Source organism: Sander lucioperca, chromosome 2 (assembly GCF_008315115.2).
Source record: "Sander lucioperca isolate FBNREF2018 chromosome 2, SLUC_FBN_1.2, whole genome shotgun sequence".
Taxonomy (NCBI): domain Eukaryota; kingdom Metazoa; phylum Chordata; class Actinopteri; order Perciformes; family Percidae; genus Sander; species Sander lucioperca.
The window spans coordinates 16876635-16896848 of record NC_050174.1 but is presented as its reverse complement, the minus strand read 5'-3'; the positions used below and the strand labels follow the sequence as shown (position 1 = coordinate 16896848).

General features: G+C 41.5%; 1 protein-coding gene across 1 annotated transcript in view; it reads right to left on the bottom strand.

Annotated features, from left to right (window-relative positions):
* Positions 1-1490: 1490 nt before the first annotated feature.
* The window catches only part of LOC116056857 (ultraviolet-B receptor UVR8-like), a 306897-nt gene continuing 288173 nt past the window's right edge, over positions 1491-20214 (bottom strand). The window contains exons 10-15 of the mRNA XM_031309233.2: positions 16720-16840; positions 12888-13000; positions 12314-12362; positions 7703-7815; positions 4827-5258; positions 1491-4006 (exon numbers count right to left, since the gene is read on the bottom strand). Coding sequence (XP_031165093.1) covers positions 3755-4006; positions 4827-5258; positions 7703-7815; positions 12314-12362; positions 12888-13000; positions 16720-16840 — 1080 coding nt within the window. The 3' untranslated portion in view covers positions 1491-3754. The remainder of the gene's footprint in view (positions 4007-4826; positions 5259-7702; positions 7816-12313; positions 12363-12887; positions 13001-16719; positions 16841-20214) is intronic.

The following is a 20214-nucleotide window of genomic DNA, read 5'->3' as shown; positions in this document are numbered from 1 at the left end:
TTAGTTCTGCATTAGTCTGTATTTCAGGTTCAATATGACAAAAACCTCTTTAACACCAGAAAACCTGCGGTAGCCAAAGTATAGAATGTTTCTCTTCTGGAATTCATATCAATTTCATTGCATCAACTGCAGAGGTCAGCTTTGAGGATCAGATTTTTACCATTTTAATACCAGCAGTGACATTTCCCTACACAGCAGCCGTTCTACCATCTATCCTTCCCTCTCTCCCTGTGAAAGAACAACAGTTCTAAAGGCCGTTTATATACAGGACAAGTTCTGTATCATCCATCACATTCATCTCTATTTCCCATTCACCACGGGGCATTTGAACCACATCAGAATCTATTACCACCATGCAGATTCAACCCCTGCTGACAATACAAATCATGATAAGATGGAGCAGTGACTCCATAAACACTCTCGCTTATATATCACATCATATGAGCTGGGCTGGATATCAGATCCCACTTGTCTTCTCTATGTGATCGTATATTTATATAGATGGACTAAAGATATGGATATCATTACATCTCTGTCTGTCTTTAACCTGTGTCTGTTACTACCCCATTCAAACAATGGATATACACAGTTGTGTGTGTACATGTGTGTGTGTTTATCTGCAGTAGCATCCATCACTCAGCAGTAGGAGTTCCAAATCAGCTGCTTGTGAGAAGAGATTTATGCTGTAATGCATCAAATCAACAGACCTTTACAGTAAAATATGATTTTATCAATAGGCCTGATCAATAGTGCATGCAAAACCCTGTGTAATTATTACAGAGGTCCGTATCAATAAAACTGTCACGCATGACCTCCTGCCAAAGGCTATGGAGCTGGGAGTCCCAGACAGTCGAAGAAAGGTTTGTGTCGTGGCCCTGCGATGTTTGATTACCTGTACATAAGGTCACATCTGTGATGTACCATAATTCATCAGGACATCTCGGCTGAGATGAGTCAGGCAGGGAAAGTTTTAACAGCAGCAACAAACTACTGCATAGCAACACATTTAAACCTAAATGTATATGATGCGTTTTACTGGCCAATTAATACGACCAGGTCTGTTTAAAAACTTTCATTGTTGGTGAGTTGTGTTTCCTTGCACCTCTGCAGACATTAGAGATTATAAATGACAGAGACGCGGATGACTGTCTTTACTGGAGTGAGGATCATTTGTCCTGAGGCAAGGCAACCCAAGAGTGGAAGAAAGAGTGTCAAAAAGAGCTTTGTATTACACTGTAGTGGGATCACTCTGCATTTAAACACACATGCACGTGCACGCACACACACACACACACACACACACACACACACACACACACACACACACACACACATACACACATACACACACACAGTCACATACACACACGTACAGTATACCAGAGAGAGCGTGAGGCAGGGACCAATGAGGCAGTTTATATCGGGATTTTGTTTCACAGTCACGGCCTCCTGGGAGAGAGGGGTCTGCCAATAACACTTAAGAGACAGAGCAGGAAAAGTAAGTGCTTTTATTACAGCTCATCACTCATGTAATTTCTGGCAGCATTTGTGATTACAGATCAAGTGATTGACTAACTACACATTCGGCGGCTGAGTTATGAACAGGGTGCCTACCATTCCAGCCCCGGCAGATTCTCCGTGTCAGCTGTAACTCATCCTCTCCCAGGGTGCTAAATCAAAGAGCACACTGCGGCCGGAAGAGTTAAATAATAACTTGAGCTTTATTGTAAATCTGTCAGAAATTAAACCTGCACGGACATCGTCTTGGCCCTGATGTTGCACTGCATGGGGTGAAGAGGATGGATGGAGGGGATCAATACAGGTCCAGATGGAGATATTGATGGATGACAGGTGAGGTGGGTGTGTATGCGTGCGTGTGTTTGTGTACGGCTGTGTGCATGTGTGTGTAAGGGGTGGGATTGAATCGCCCTGGGGTTAGGTAGAGAGCATGGCTCAGGGTGTTTAATCGACAGGTCTCACCTTGAATCGATTGGCAGGAGTCTTGCAGGGCAAAGACGTGATACACACGACCAACACTTACTCACACACACCAAAACAAACCATAGGGAGTGTAGGAGGCGATGGGGTGGGATGAGGGCGGATGTCTCAATGCCATTAGTATTGCATGCCTGTGTGTAGTCAGTATTGGGTTTGATAATCACAAAAGCAAATCTGAGACTCAATTCAAAAGCACGTTTGTTTTTTTATCTCATCACTTTCCTGGAGCAGAAATTCAATACCCTTTTAAATAACTTTGCTAAAGTTTGCAATATCAACATTAGTTACATTTTTTACCTTTAAACACTGGGACCAAGGTAATGAATAGTCTTGATGTCCATATGCATTTTTGAAGTCCAAGTGAACTGACGACTGTGATGCAAGAAAACAGAAATAACAGCATATTCATTCAATATTTAAACATGACTCATAACTTACACACACTGATTGAGAATGTTCTACCATGATTCATATTGTAAAATCTGTGCTTAAAGTGATAACATATTAAGTATTACTGCCTTATTTGGTATTAAAAAGTACTATTACTAAGAAATCATTTTACTTTCACTTGGCACGTGGAGTGTTGTCTCTAACCGAACACTGCCAATGTGTTACACAGTGCCAAGTTATCGACAAAAGGTCCATTTTGTTGAACGCACTGTATATAATGTAAATATAAAAATCACATGCTCCACTTATATGGAAATCATGACAATAGGAATGACCATGTAGTTGTGGTCTGCACTGTGGCACAGGACCAGTTTGCATCCAGTGTGCACGGAGGACATCTCACTAAAAAACATTAAAAAACCCAGAGCAAACTCAAAAGAAGCTGTAATAATCCTACGTCTTTGAGAAGCCTCATCATATAGTATTATCTCTGGAAGCAACTCAATTTTCACTCACACTCAAAAGAGCCATAGTAGCATGCACATGTGACTCATACTGCAGAGGCAGCCATGAAAACACTCCACCGTGAAATGTCTTACAAGAGACCAAGATCTGAGAGGGTGTTTTGTCTTTAATAAACAACATACTGTAAGTATTAAAAAGAAATGAGTCTCAGTAGTACGCAGTAGTACATAGGGTAAAAAACCCTCTCAAGTTCTGTTGAAATGTGCTGATTCAGGGACTATGCAGCTCCTACACACGACTTCGACTGGAAGACCAAAGTCTAATGCTGATGAAGATGAGGTCAAGGTTCAGGAGTGATGTTGACTGAGATGGTTTGTAAGAGGAGTATATTTGCCAAATCACAGTGTGGGGTAAAGTGGAGCCCATTAATGCTGATCTGGAGTTTCTCTGTTTTAGAGAGCTCTTACAAAGTAAAAGAGGCTGTTTGTCAGTCACCTTGGAGCCAAAAGTGTTTAACTTTGTATGTGGTGCACAGCAAAGCATTATCAAGTAGATAATAGAGTGCACATTTTCTCTCCATAGCCAGTCATTTCTCAAGGCTATTGGGTAAAAATGCTTTTGATGCTGATGACTTTATGGATGAGCTGTGTATTATCTAGGTGGCTAAATGATGAACATATTTTGCTTTTCAATTAATTCACATAACCTGACAGAAAAGGGGAAATACACATCTTCAAACATCAAACATTAAAACATCAGATAAATTCTACTGTTGGAGAGAACTGGATCTGTGAATTCTTATAGATTCTTCCGAGAAGTGCCAAGGGAAGATAGATAGCCCTTCTGTGTGTAGGAGAGTACCTGAATAGTTCAGAAGAGGAAGGAGTTGGCGATAGAGAGGTTATGACTCGTGGTCCCGGGTGGAAGGGAGGGGGGACATCTGAGCTTGCTGCCCAGGGCTCAGACTGGGTGAAGAATTGTCAATGGGACACTTGAGGCCAGTGTGTGGTCTAATTCTTGAACGGTGAAAAGAGCCACCACGACCTGTATATCTCCCAGGAGGGGTGGGGTTGGGTCTGAGCCTGGGACTCTGCAAAATGCTGCTGTCACTTCCAGATCTGTGGACCAATTCAGTCAGATGTGTAGATCTCACCTGAGGAGACAAAGACAAAAAAAGAATATATATATATACATATATATATATATATATATATATATATATATATATATATATATATATATATATATATATATATATATATATGTGTATGTGTGAAAACAGCCTACTTAGTCCTGAGAATCTGCTTTGAAGTTGCTGGGTAAATTACCTGATGCGATAATAGCAAATGTTTGCAGTAAAAAGGAAAAATACATATACAGTACATATCTAGATGTGGGCATACATAAAGAGAAAGACCTCATCTCCATGATTACACAATATATCAATGTTCTTTTGGAAGACAATTCAGTTTTCTTCATTTAATCAGTCTCTGTAATATAAACACTTTTAAACTTCATTGTTAACTGCTTACTGTTTATTAAATTACTGTTCTTGCAGCAGTCCATTACTTAAGTCACACCTCAAGCCTGCCAACCAGTTAATGTATACTTGCTTCTTTAATCTCAGCCAAAGTGATGTAATACTGCCTCTCAAAGTACAAAACCACTTAGCTCTCTCAGGCATGTTGCAGAAGGAAAATACATAGTAAGTATAACAAATAAAGGGTTAAGGGCCAGCAGCCCAGTGACATCACCGGGTCATCCAGATGTTTCCATTCACTCTCTATTGTCTAACTATCTAACAAAAGCAATAGAGACTTAAAGAGACAAATGAGATAAAGAAAAATAAATAAGATTAAATGTGTGCAAACCCAGATGTGTGTTGTCTTTTGAAGACATACGTGAAACATACTAGCGACAAGCTGGATCATTTGGATTTGTTCTTTGGGATAACCACATACTGTTACACTCACCATCCGAACCTCATCTAAAACCCTGCTATGAGCTTGATGTCCTGTGAGTAGCCGGGGTAAGCTGCTGGCAGTGGGCCTGCATTGCTCTCCTTCTGACCTGGGTAACAGATGCAAAGTGGTGAATACAACATCTCTGCTTCCTCTGCTTCTGCATGGTTCTTTCCTTAGCTCCCACGATGCAGCTGTCCTGCAACTCTCCCTCTCATCCCCTTGGTTGGATATGATTGATGAGTGGCCATTTCCTCTCCTGTCCATCCCCGTTGCAGACCTGGCAATGGCAAATGCTGAATCGTGTAACGCTCCATCTCCCTCCTCTTTGTTTAGTCTTTCTTCTTCCTCTGCACTCTCACTTTCTTCATCCTTCTCGTGCTCCTCACAGCCCTCTGGCCTCTCCAGACCGTGAAGCAGCTTGTGTTGAACCTGCCTGGAGTCCTGTCAGGGTGATACACAATATCTATTTAGGTTGTTCCTATTGTGACACAGGTAGCTCAAATGTACAGTCAAAGTGAATAGATAGGAAAACAGAAACCTTTCAAAGTAGGCATTTAGCTATAAAGGATATCATTTGTAATAAACTGCAACTATGTGCTAATTTCTGAACTCCTAACTGCTTCACTTCAAATGAGAATATGAGATCTTTTGCTTTGTTGGCAAACCTCTACTTTGCCAACAAAGCTAAACTAAAATTGAATTTTCTGGGCAGACGGTGCAATATACTCGGTGTTGGGCAATAATGTATGCATTACTGTAAGAATTGCTCCTCCTGGTAACTCCAAAAGTTTTCCAATTTATACTGTATATTGGATTGTGTTTAGAGTTTGAGAGTATGTGAACACCACGGCTTGACTGTGAGGACGGGAGTTCTGCTGTGTGCAGTCACAGGGGCTACAGTAAGCTAGTGTTGATGGTCAGTAAATCCCTACAAAGAATGTATACGAATGACAGTATGTTAAGACAAGTCGTCTCCTTCTTTACTTCCACATACAAATACAGAAGATGTTTAAAAGGGATCATTGACAGAGCTGTGCTGAGAAACAAAAGAAATACAATGAGTAATGTAACAATTTACTTTTGCTCTTGAGTAATTAGTAAAGTAATGCAATTACTTTTCCATGAATAATTGATTAAACTGTATCCAAAGTTCTAAAATAAGGAAAATGCATTTGGCAATGTAACAAGAAATCCACTCCAGTCGTACAGTAGTTAGAATGCATGTATGTGTGTACATGCATGTTGCATGCCTGCATGTGTATGTGTGGAGGTGAGAAATATGCCCTGGTAAAGTTGCCTTCATCAGAGCAAAGTGTAATTCTAATTGGCTTTATTAGGAGGCTTAAATCTAATACCAGCTCTGTGCGCTGCCTTAGGTGCGCTGCCTTAGGCTGTGTGTGTGTGTGTGTGTGTGTGTGTGTGCACCTCTGTTTGATGTTTACGACTCACCAGATCTCTCCTAGAATGTTTTCTATCTAATAGACATAAGTAGATGGACTAACACGGTAATAAAACTACATTCCCTCCACTGCTTCAGCACATTTGTCTGGTCTGACAGCAGAGCCCCAATCAAACTGTAGCACCAGATGTAATGATACAGACTTAAGGCAAGAGAAAAACTGCATGAAACTGCACCACAACATTTGACCCCATTTAAAAACTTAATACCAATTAGAGAGTTCTGGGAGTAAATAATTTAAGAGACCTCTCTTGCTGAACACACACAAATCATTTTACGGGCATGCACAAATGTATGCATGAATGTGCATGTGCATCGACACAATCTCCCGCGTTAACCTGTGAACATACATGCACACTCCTGTGCAGGCACATGCACATGCATGTGTGCACACATAGATTCCACCATGCTCTGGAAAAAGACTTCTTAATGAAGCCTTCCCCAAGTGAAAGTAGAGCAAAAATACATCCTGGCCCATTTTTGCCTTCAGTTCACCCTCCTCTCGTCTCTCTCTCTCCCTCACCTTCTCCACATCATTTGTTTTATTCATGTTTCGTTGTATTTCTCTGTTGTCTCAATGAGTTAAATCACAACCCCTAATTTATGGCTGCAGGCAAAGACACTTCTACAAACAAACTGGCTGATGAGAGGGGATGACTGAAAACATACGCGCCGAGCGGTGTGTTTAAATCTAAAAATGTCTGTTACTGTCTTTTTATCTATGGTTATTTACATAAGAAATGACAATGTGTGTAAAAGAATGGCTGTAATGCAAAATGAAAAAGGCTGTGCACTGGAGGAGAGGGGAAGTGAGAGAGAGAGAAGCAGGGGGGGGGGAAAGAGTAAATCCAGTGACACTGAGTGGGGAGCATTCAGGTGTGGTGAGAGGATTATACAAAAACCCTCAGTATGAATGACAGTAAACACCTGAATGACGGGGAGGGGCGGGAGCTTGTGTGTGTGTGTGTGTGTGTGTGTGTGTATGTGTGTGTGTGTGTGTGTGTGTGTGTGTGTGTGTGTGTGTGTGTGTGTGTGTGTGTGTGACAGTTTAGTGGTCCTCCCTGATATTCACAGAGGTGAGTAAATATATTCGACACCTAATGCTTTAAGGGCTGTGCTGTTTACTCAAGTGCAACTTTGTTATGTTGTATCATTCATTATAGATATGTTGATTTACAGCATGTATAAGGAAACTAAAACAATGAATGAAAGAGGATTTGAGAAGCAAACAATGAATGCGTGAGAATGAGGATGTCAACAAGGCAGACAGGGAGCGTGGAAGAGGAATATATCAATCAGGAGTGATCCACTGCAAGAGTTAGGGAGCTGTTGAGTTAGCAAGTGAGTTACAGATTGAGCTATACAGTGTGCAAGTAAGTCAATAAAAGGGCTGTAGAGAAAGAAAGAGGAGGTATGTTTTTCTTACTTGCACTGTGTTTTCTTTCTCGGTGTGCTCTGTCGGCATGGGATCACTGACAAGGTCTCTGAAGCGAGCTTCAGTTTCTGAGTGAGCACATTCAGTGTTCTTCTCTCTGCTTGCTGAAACACAAACACACATCTCAGCACCTCCAATCAACACTTTGATGGCCTTTTTTGTCTCCTTTAGTCCGATCTTTTGCTCATGCTTCTATATCTCATTACTTACTTCAGTTGCCATGTCACTATTTACCTATATGCAATGTCACTATCTACCTCATTTAGAGAGAGTGTGTTGATTTATATTGCTGCGCAACTGAGTAAGCTGAAGGCTTGTCAAACTATCTGCTGATTGTTCTTACTCTTAAGTTGAATAAAAAGCTGCTATTTTTTGCAAGTGGAAGGACTGCCAACACATTCGCCCCCCTCTTGTGGAATGTTCAAATGCATTTTTAACCTTTGGCTTAAGGTTAAATTCAGAAGAGAGCAATGCATGTCGTTTCCCAGATCTGCTCTTAGTGAAATCCCTCACCTCTAGAGCTATATCACTGTACAGCGCTGACTCTACATGAAGCGTGACCCCGTTTCCCCCACGGCGACCCCCTCCTTCCCTTCACAGCCTTGGAAGATAGAGCAGCACAGGGGAAAGGCATGCCAAGGCAGTAGACACTTTTAAGCAAAGATTAAAGGTTTTTCTTTTTAATCAGTCATTTGGCAGCGATGTTAGCATTTCACCCTGGTGCGGCTAAGGATCAATTTTTAATGCTGCTGTGCAGAGAGCAGACAGGGTGATTGGCAAGAGAGAAGCTATTTACAAAGGATCTATTTACAAATGTTCCATAGAAATATGCAGAGGGCACAATTGACATCTCTTACAGAATTTTAAATAAGCTCGCTCCCTTTTTTTCACTTTGTCACAAGGCACGACCTCTGTGAGCCCCTGATGAACACTGCTCTGTGTGTGTGTGTGTGTGTGTGTGTGTGTGTGTGTGTGTGTGTGTGTGTGTGTGTTCACTCACATGTGTCTCACATGTAAGAATAATAAAGAAGGCTACACCTCTCCTTTGTGTTGCATTGTGTTACATTTCTCCATGTTGTGCTGCTAGGGGTAGGGTAACTAGGCCAATCAACCCTGGTGTAAACACATCACAAGAATCTACGAACATGCTAATGACAATGACTCTATTTTATAATTTATATATACACTTTACTCACTCTTCTATGCCACAAAAAAAAAAAAAATAAAAATAAAAATAAAAAATATATATATATATATATATATATATATATATATATATATATATATATACAGTGTACTCCTTGAGCAATGTCAATTTAAGCTTGGCTATATCTATAGAAACCATTAGGTACATTAGGTAGTAGTAGGCTTCCATACATACTGGATGTAACTAACTGCTGTATGCCCTCCTCAGTAACAACTACAGCAAAAGTCTAAAAAGTTATGACCAAGTAATACAAAGTTTGTTTGTTGTTGAATTAAATGACTTCACATAAAGAGATGTTTCTTTGAGAAGATCAAATTAACTTACAGTAAGTCTCAGTGTGTGCTGAATGGCGGCGATGTTTGAGAGCTATACGAGAAAGACTGGACACAATCCTACACAAAAGAGTGCTAATAACTAATTAAATAAAGATAATAAGTTTATGTTTGGACAGACCTGACACGTCTGTCTCCTCCTTCTGTATCCTTCCATGAATGCATCCATGTATACGTCCATCCTTTATCCAACCGTCCATTTATCCGTTATCCAACCATCCATTCATTCATTCATGCAGTCAACCAGCCTTCCAGCTGACCAACCCACACACCATTGATCCAATGATTGACCCTGCACTGGGTGAATCAATACTCTCTTAAATGGCATCATTGTAAGCGCTTAGGCACAATGGCCAGGCGTTGTTTGTGCAGTTCATTTCCAAGGTAGCAGGGCCATGCAGGGCTCTAACCTGAGTCAACTCTCCTTTCTCCTCCACTTATATGATCACAGCAAAACAAAATAGAGCTTCCTGTACACATGCAACAAAAGGGGCAGTAGTCCATGCAAAACTACTTGTAATGACTCTAACTATTAGATGCCTCAGATAAAACATGCTTGTAGATGCAGCATGTTTACAGACACTTAACTGTACTGTTACACAGGCAAGTAGACAGACAAGAGTAATAGCATATATTCAAACATTTATGGATGAAAGAAGTCATGTGTAAGGGTGCAGATCAACATAATGAGGGTGAAGGTAAACTGAACCATGTCCCATCAGACACACACTTCATCTCCACCTCCACCTCTGATAACTCCAATATTACTCCATGCAAGTAATGTAGTATTTTATAGAAAGAATTACAGTAAATGACTGCAGTAAAGGTTTGAGTTAAACAATATGAACCTGGAGGAGCAGTAGTATTCAGTAGACTCATGTTCAGTATATCACTGTGTAGCCTTTTGTGGCTTGGTGTGCATACAGAAACCCTGTTGGGTTAGAGCTGGGGCCGGGTCTTGGCATTAAATGACTGGGACTCTGACAACTCTCGGAGTTCTGTCACTGTGGTTCACAGGTCTTGTTAGCCAAGGTGTCGGCAGGGGTGGAAATGACTGTGTGTGTGTGTGTGTGTGTGTGTGTGAGAGTGTGAGTGTGTGTGTGTGTGTGTGTGTGTGAAGGTGAACATTAGACAGCACTCCTACCTCCACCTCCTCACCTGACACCAGCAATAAAACTAAACAGGCCAAGGTGCTATATTGTGTGTGTGTGTGTGTGTGTGTGTGTGTGTGTGTGTGTGTGGTCGTGCACATGGGGAAAAAAGGGGCATGTGTGCTGCAGGGTTGTTGCTGCTGTCACCAATTTGCCGGGGCCTCCAGACGGGAGTAGGAGCAAGGTGACGGAGCTGTGGCTTGATAAACACAGAAGCCCTGCTTCGATTTCCCATCCAGTCCACTTTAGAAACACATGGCTCTTCTTGGGCGCTCTTGGCCCGGGGGAGAAGAAGGAGGGTGCAAAAGGGGAGGAAGAAGGAGAGCCACAAGAGAGATATAGTGATAGGTGTGCAGTGAGGGAGAATAGCAGCCAGGAGGAAGGTTGGGAGAAGGAAGTGATAGGGGGGAGTGCGTGGTAAAGATAGGAAGAGGGTGAAAAAGGTGACAGGCTTGGTGGGATCTGGTGTATTGACTTCCAAAGAGATGATAGACCTGCTGTGCTTTCATAGATGGAAATGAAGGACGGAAAATGAAGAAGAGAGGGATGTGAGAGAGAATTTTAGTGATCCTCTAAACAACTTACACCCTCAAAAATATTCTTTAAAAGGTAAAAAGACAACATACACCCTCAAACTCATCTTCTTAGTCCCACTCTCTCAATCTTTCATTATTCCATTCCCTCCATTTTTATTCCCTTTTGCTTGGAAACATCTTCAGTGTTCCGCCTTTCAACTGACATCAGAAGTTTAAAGACCAGCTCCAGTTGGGGGAGCGGAGGAGTGTCAGTGAGGGAGGTGAGGCACCAAACTCCCCTCTGCCCCCCTAGAGAGTTAAGGAGATCACACTTTAACCCCCCCCACCACCACCACCAACAAACCCCACCCTGCCTCTCCTCTCCTCCATGCCTTAATACCAACATACAGTAAGAGGACAAGTGTGGGCTCTAAGCACCAGTGATCAAACACGAGCGGCTGCTGGTTGCGCTAGGCTCAGGACGGTTGGCCTAATAGGATTGGAAGCCCCCAGGTGAGCCAAAGGACACCTCCAATCAGGATGATTAGCCAAAGGCTAAGCAGCATTTCTAGCAACAGCACTGAGTGATGTACAGTGCTATAAAGGATCACATGGGTTGTGGAGAATGCAAGCAAGTCATGAAGTGCAGTGCCAAGGTTGACGGTGCATGTCAAAGTTTTGTGTGGGATTGAGTTGCATGGAGGTTTAACGTGTCAGAATGATCTTGAGATTTTGATAATCATTATTAAGTTCACAGAGGCGTGTGATGTGTGCAGCGGTGGAATAATCTCGTCTTCCTGGCTACTTATAAAAACAGTGTATGTTGTATACACACAGCTTTAATGCAAGACTACACATGCATAAGCAACACATTTAATGTGAGGATCTGCATGCTCTCACCATCCACAAGTTCACACACACATATACATGCACGGACAAACACACACATACGTTGCACACCCAGATATACACACACGCACGCACACACACACACACACACACACACACATGCACGCACGCACGCACACACAGGCTTTTATAAACTCATCACAACCAAAAAACAATTACCAGAGTCTGAGCTCATCACTGACTAAGCAAAAGTCATCCAGCGTGTAAAACACACAATATAATTAGCACACATCAAGCTGCTGTGTCCTACTGTGCATTAATGATGCTTCCCTCTGAAGTGAATTATGGTTTGATGAGTGAGAAAGTGAGTAAGGAGAGGCTTTGAGGAGGCGGGAAGAGAAGCGAGTATGGAGGGGAAAGGGGCGAGTAATACGATGCAAAATCTGAATTTGACTATTTTGCCTTAGGTGAAGCACTCTCATTGCCCTAAAACAATTAGCCATATAGATATGAACATTTAGGGTCGGGACAGATGACCGACTACTCACTTGTGGTGAGGGCCATCATATGCCAGGTACCACAGGCCAAATCACACACCTGCATAAAATGAAAATAATTTTTAGACTTCAAAGCAGTGCAAGATTTCAAAGCACATATGTGGTATCAGCTGACAATTTCCCCCCAAATTGCCCTGCAACAAGATTTTTGGATTATGCTGAATTGAATGGGAGGTAATTAGAGAATGAATAAGATGTTTCTTTGTTTTGTTGTGCAAGATGAGGTTACCATTAAAGATTCACTGCTTTCCAGTCTGCAAGACGTTTTAAGGCTCAATTTTATGAGATTCTCTTTATTTATTGCTGGTATATTGCACTTCTGGCTACACCATCAGCTGTGATATTCTGCTGTGACATCATTGATTGGGCTGTGTTCAGGAGTGCTACATACTTTAAACTTTAAACACACAGAAAGCACTGCAGAATCAGCTTTCAGTCATCAGTCGATTCAATGTGGACCCTTTAAGAATTTACGCATATCCAGCTAAAACTTATACACCCAGAAAATCCTGGGGCTTTCATCTACTTGAGAAAACATAATATGTCCAGTCTTTCACATACACACCTTTCTGCCTGCCAGTGGAACAGGCTGTGGGGTCCAGAGCTTTTTGAGGCCTGGATGATCAATGACCCAGGACACACAGGGGATCTGACCCCAGAGAACCAGCTCTCCACCTGCTGGAGATAAGAACAAAAGGGCCAAATGTTCAGAAATACATACAATGTCAACTTGCCACATATTTTATGTCAAAACTTTTATCTCAAATATGAGAAGTAAATTTGAGCCATACGAGGATATGTTGGTGTGCTCTTCACATGTTTCTGACCCTCTCCAAATGTATTGCCAGGTTGTGATTGTAGGTTCCTGATCATATTTACATTGGACTGTTGACACACATTTTGTTGTAGCTGTTTTATACGCTGGAATAACACAGCTAAGTGCCAGAAGTGGTTCTGCCCATTCAGTGGCTAGGAGGAAACCAGGCCGCAGTCTACGACAGATCAGCTTGATGCTGAACCTTACAAGTCTGATTTCCTCCAAATTCAAAAACAAACACTGACCCCCAATTAGAAACTGTTAAAGGGAACTAAAATGTACATACTAGTTTGGAATAGGGAGTTGATGTACAGCACTTTATTGAGACAGTAACCCCACCCACACCACACACCTACACCCACTCATCTGTCTTTGTGAGCAAAGGGAGCACATTCTCAGTTGGCACTTATCAAAGACACATACACGCACGCACGCACGCACGCATGCGCACGCGCACACACACACACACACACACACACACACACACACACACACACACACACACACACACACACACACACACTCACAGCAAACACTCAAGCATCCACTCACTCATGCTACCTCAGTCTGCCTATTTAAACCTGCCACTAATAAATTTATATTTACTGCCTGCAATGAGGACTTTTAAATTATGGCGTACAATAAACCTGGCACACACATCTCAAAAGCTCTTTCAGGGGATGTTAAAGCAATATAGTAAGCAATTTTCCAAAGTGGATTACAAATTTCACATCCAGGTTTTATTGCACATTACGATAACTTAACCACATCTAAATGTTCCGCATAAATGGGAAATATGTGCTGCTTAATATGCTATTTTTCATTTTTTAAGAAGCGCTTTGCAGACCCTGCCAAGCGAGGGAGCATGCTGGTTTGTGTGGTGGGGGAGTCAATAATCTTTATGAGGTGGATTTTAATTACAAGGAGATAACTGAGTATCCTCCTCACGGCAAGCCTCCATCAATCTCTATTCTGCATCAAGCCATGGCACGTACACACACACACACACACACACACACACACACACACACACACACAGATATCCTTTCAGAAATGATTGATCAATCAATCAATCAGTAATGTATTATTTTCATTTCAGCTACGCAAACCTTATAAAAGCATTCTAGGCAGGCATTGCTAGATGACGTTTTACAACAAGCACACACACACACACAAACAAACTGACAAGCACACAAACACACACATAAACAGAGACGCTGGCAGGGTAATCCAGCTAAAAAAGGTTAAGGCTGATGTTTTCCCAAAGAACGACGGTCTGTGAAAGGTCAGATCAATCATGTGCTAAGCATGCCTCGTAAGTAATCCATAAAGAGCTTGTTTTAAATAATAACAATTTTATAGATCACCTAAAAAACATAACTGTAACACCGGCAGGTAGGGCCTCCGAATAGTCTTCAATGCGCCAAGAATTCAAATGGGAACAAACTTAATATGTTGACTGCAGTTCATTTAATGAACCAGTGGCATTTCCAGCGAAACCACGCACACAGAGCCAGCAGACGTCTCTGTTCAACGATAGGCAATTCTTTAAACGGAATATTGCAGTACAGCAGGAGGCATTAAATGTGCCCTGGTCTTGAAACAAGTACAATGCCTTTTCTCTTTAAGTGGCTGATTCTTTAATTCCAGCTGTCTGGCAGAAGGCAAGTGGCAATTGAAGGAGAAGTAGTTGCCTGACAGTTTGTAGTGGTGTAAATGTATTAGAACTAGTTTTGTGGCAGTTCAGTGACTCTCTATGGAGCAGAGGGGAGATGAATCAGATTGCTGAAAATCATACAAGTTAGAGCATAAAGAAAGAAAAAGGTAAAAAATGGACAATCTGATACTGTTTTTAAATTTAGTTAACAAAGAGCTCTGAGTTTGACTTTTTAGAAATTACAGGAAAGACAGCCACGCTAATGGAAAAGCTGTTGTAGAGGGATAGTGGGCCTCCTTATCTCTCAGTCTTATTAATAACAAAGTAGCTACAGGGATAGTCTGAGATCTTAGCAGAGTAGTTTAGGGGATAGCTGGCTGAACAACAAATCAATTTATTATGTACGTCAAATATCATATAACACTAAAACCGGGTGGAGTATTGCACAATGTTGCTTGGTTTAAGAGATATTGAGAGCTAATGAGGTTGAATTTGTGCTCCGAGTGATGCCATTTGAGGACACTGAATCCTTGTAGTGTTAATTAAAACTCAATAAAATGATGTAGATGAAAAATGTGCATGGCTGAAAGCCACAGTGAGGGATACTGCTGGGAAAATAAGGTTTTCAAGTTATTAAGTTGTTATATTATGTAGAGTGAATACAACATTTAAGGACTTATTTTAAAAAGATCACAATGAGAGATATCTGCAGTGACAATTTGCTGTTTAGAGATTGGAGTTAAGCTGTTTTATTTAATTGTACTTAACACTTTTAGGCTAAAATGATACAGTTGAGGGAGAGATAAAACCTCTCTATGGATGTCTTCTTTTCGGCCGGATGTCCGTTACCTTCTGCTTTCTTTGTGATGGAATTCTCCGGTGGATTTATGAGGACTATGGTTAACTGCTCCTCAGATCTCTGCAGGGTAAATCCAGACAGCTAGCTAGACTATCTGTCCAATCTGAGTTTTCTCTCGCACGACTAAAACAACTTTTGAACGTACACATGTTCCACCAAAACACGTTCCTTCCTGAGGCCATTTTGCAGCGGCACCGGGGCTCCGTCCAGCGCTTAGCGTCGCCCAAGACGATTGTGATTGGTTTAAAGATATGCCAATAGATAAGAAAACTTTTTTGTTTTTTCAAACTCTTTATTGTTTTTTCCAAGTTAGTGACATTAGCATAAACAAAGTGTTGTACAGATAAGTGATAACAAAAGGAGCTTCACACCCATTTACTGGAGCTTCCACACACCTGTCTTCAGGTCCCTATAGCCCACCCACAAAAAAGAAAACAAGAACCCAGCGCTCATACTCGCGCACACACACACACACACACACACACACACACACACACAAACACACACACCAGGACAGAAGAGACAGAATAGACAAATCCAAAAAATAAAACAATAAATAAAAATAAAATAAATAAAAAAATAAACATAGAAGGGAGGGAGGGGATTAGCTCAGGGCTCAGTTAAGACTGGTCAGTTTCTGTCAGTTTCTTCATTGATATCTAATGTGTTGACATGGGCTAAAAAGGGATGCCAGATTTTGCGGAAAGCCTTAAGGGAGCCTCTTAAAGAATACCTGATCTTTTCAAGCCTTACACATTGCAGTACCTCAACAATCCATTTGTTATGTGTGGGAGGGGAGGAGTGAGTCCATTTAAGAAGAATGAGCCACCTAGCGAAAAGTGTGGTAAATGCAATCACCTGCTTTGCGGTTTTGGACGTAATGAGTGAGGGAGAGATTCCGAAGAGGGCAGAGAGGGGGTCGAGGTGTACAGGTTTGTCTAGGACTGTGCTAATTGTACCAAATACTGCAGACCAGAAAGCTGAGAGCATGTTTTTCTCCAATCCCGGAATGCTGTCTGGACTAGCCAGACCCTCCTCCGCAGCGCTGTGGAGACTAGGCTCACCTGTGATGGCTGCACTGTAGCTGTCCCCTGCTTGTATCTGTGTGACCTCAGCAAGCTGAGAATAGCTGAGAAGACAAGGAGTGGAGATATGAATCCCGTCCTCTCCAAGTCCAAGCTGTCCCTGCAAGCGAAACAATGATACAGTGTCAGTCACAGGATTAAATAAAAGTTTAATCCCGATGATTTCATTGCTCATAGATATCACAGTTAAATAAAGACACATGCCTCGGTGGTATTTCAATTTTGGGGAAAGAACAATTTTCCCGTTTTGTGTGGCTTCGGCAAGTGACTAAGATCTATCAGAATCAGTACGTTTTTTACAAGGAATTTGTTTTGGTGTTGTTGGTGCATGTCACACATTCTCTAGATGGAATATTAAACAATATAAGTATAGGTATATACTTATATATTATATCATCTCATCCTAATTCATGCTGCCCTGCCATTCCTGAACGTAAACATGGTTGTTAACCAGAGGACTTGTACACCACATCCGGAGTATCATAATTTAAGTGCACCTCTGTAAAGCTCCGTTATAATATCTGCTGCTGTGTAAGGTTATATAAGACACCGATAACTGGCAATTCATCTTGGCTCAAATGGCTGTCACTCAGGAGGAAATACTGTTTAACAAAAAAACAAAAAAAGCACACTGCATATTTCTTTCACCGGCCCAAAATCTACTGTGTTTCATGTGTCATTTACCATCATGTACAACTGCCTGGCAATGCAATCCCTCATCGCAGAGCTGGTCTGTTAAAAAACTCTATTCTGAAACAAGGGCTTAATAACCATAGCGTCTCGCGCAGTACAATAGAATGCATTGTCCTCAATTTGCATCTCTTTCTCTGTTACAAATGGTGAGGCTGCTCAATTTGACTTCTCTCAGCTGTCCTGCTCCTCTCTTTCCTGTTCGCTTCTGCAGAGATGAAGGGCTTTCTGCACTGTGCTCATGTGCACACTGGCATGAGCTGGCATATGTTTGAAAGTGAGCACAATATGTGTGGGTTTACATTTGAGTGTGTGTGTGTGTGTGCGCCACGCAGTAATCGGGGTCTTTAATTGCTTATTCGTATGTGCGCTACTGTGAGGATTTGTAGATGCGTGGCAGCATATGTTCCTGCTGTGAGTGTGTGTGTGTTTATGTGTTTATAAGTGTGAGTGTATGTGCTTCCATCAGTGTGTGTGTGTGTGTGTGTGTGTAATTTTACTTGCATTTAGGTACAGTAAGTGAGCAGATGTGTCCATAACGGAGTTTGTGCACGTGTTTGTGTGTCTGCATGTGTTTATACTTGTATGTGTGTATTTGCGTATGTGTGTCTGAGTGAATGAGCACTGTCAGGTGCTGCTCCATGCTGTGCCAGCTGCATCTGGAGCCATCTGTGTTGGTGCTCAGTGGGAGGGGAGCGGATGACTTTAATGTACTTGAACCCCAGACAGACCTTTCCCAGACAGTCGTCAGTATGAAACCAAGACAACTGGGCCCAGTCAAGCTGAACCGGCTGATCTGGGTGGTGAGCAGGAGACAGACGCTTTGGTTACACTGTAACCCCCGGTCAGACTCACTAGGGAACCTCTGGCAGTCAGATACATGTACACAAACACTGGAATGTGTTTGTTTCAATGATAAGAAGAGTAGTGTTTTATATCAGAGGACACTCTCTACTTTTCTTAGCTGTCAGAGTACTGCTGCCTATTTTCTTCAATGTAATCCAGGTGAACTTTTTCTCCACGTGTCTGGATTTTATTTAATTTCAAAATGTTTTGACTATTTGGTTATGAGTTCCTAACTTCAGTGGCACGTGCTTTCAAACCAATTTATTGAATATATACTACTAACTATTGTTATGGTGTTTACATTTGGAAACGGCATTCATTTTGATAAAGAATGCATTATGACTACTTGAGGACTTGAAACCTAAAGTTTAGACTTGGGTCTTGATTGTCAGGACTTACTTGTGACTTTCCCCTTTTGTCTTATTCCCAATATCACATAATACAAATAGAAAGATATTGTATGTATAATGACAAACTGCACTCAACACTTCACCCACAAAACTAAGAACAGCACAGTATATCAACACACAATCCTCCAACACAACGAGAGCACAGAGGCCTAGTAATGATCTTGCAGCAACAATATGATTAGTGAAGCACAAAATCAATTAATGCAGCAGTAGAATCAATAGGTGTCTCTCAGCATATATGTCCTGCAGTTAATTAATAAACAAAAAGGACATTAAACAGCAGAGCATCAGACTGTGGCAACGACTGTCATCAGTCACGACGTGTGTACTGATGGCATCAGCAGGAAGGGAAAGGGAAAGCATAGACAGATATAAATGTGAGCATGGCAAAATATCCAAGACACCCACAGGCAACGATGCTTACACTACGCACACATACATTTGAGATCACATACAAACGCACTCATGCACATGCCCTTACACACATGCACAAACATGTTTTTTTAATTTCCTCATTCTCAAGTTCATTTTCCTCTTCTTTCACACAGAGGAAGAACTGTAGATCTGTGGTATCAATAACACTCGTTTTACTCTACTGTAGCAGCCTAGACCATATTAGCATCAATTTGGAACAGGCCCAGTTCGATGAGGCCTGAACTGTGTTGGAACCAGGCCCGGGGGTTTCCAGCACCAACTGGCCGGCTCACTTATTATTTGCCTGATGAGTCCCTCCCATTATTACATTACAGACAGGATTGCAATCGACAGACTGAATAGCCACACTGATCTGAAGCCATACCTCAGACATTCATAAACACATTGTACACACTATCACTACCACGTTTATAACAATGCATTTCACATAAGTGTGAAAAGCAACAGCATTGGACAAAAAATATGGAGGTGTTGGTGCTTTAGTTCTATGTCAGGCCTATATGCTCGGTTTTATGTTTTACTATTATTTGTTGTTTCAGTCACATATGTTTGTGTCACTCGTTAAAAAACAATCAGACAGACACTCTCCATTTTACTGCCGTACTCCTCAATTGTTTTACAACTACCAAATTATTTTTCCAGGAAGAGTTTTGTTTTGTAGTTTTGCACTTCATTGGTAATGCAGATATACTGTAATCTGTAGCTCATCTCTGTACTGCCTGCTTTGTATAATAGGGCAGTTTCCTTTCCTTGTTGTCTACCTCGTTATTTAGGCTGCTTAGAGCTCACATTAGAAGTCTATTGGATGTTATGTTCAATTCCGGTCTCTGGTCGGTTGAACTCCCTGACACAACTTTAGCAGACAGTTGACCCTGTTATCACACAGCTGACATTAGGAATCGAGACATGACTCTAGACTGTGAATTGTCTGTAATTGGGATGATGGCATCAGTTAAACTGGCTTACTGGTTAATTCAATAGTCCATAATGGTAGTGATAACTATTTAGATATGAACATTTGACATATTATTGTTTTATCTTTAGAGAAAACATAAAAGAAATTGTTTACTCCACAAAAAGGTCTGATATACCA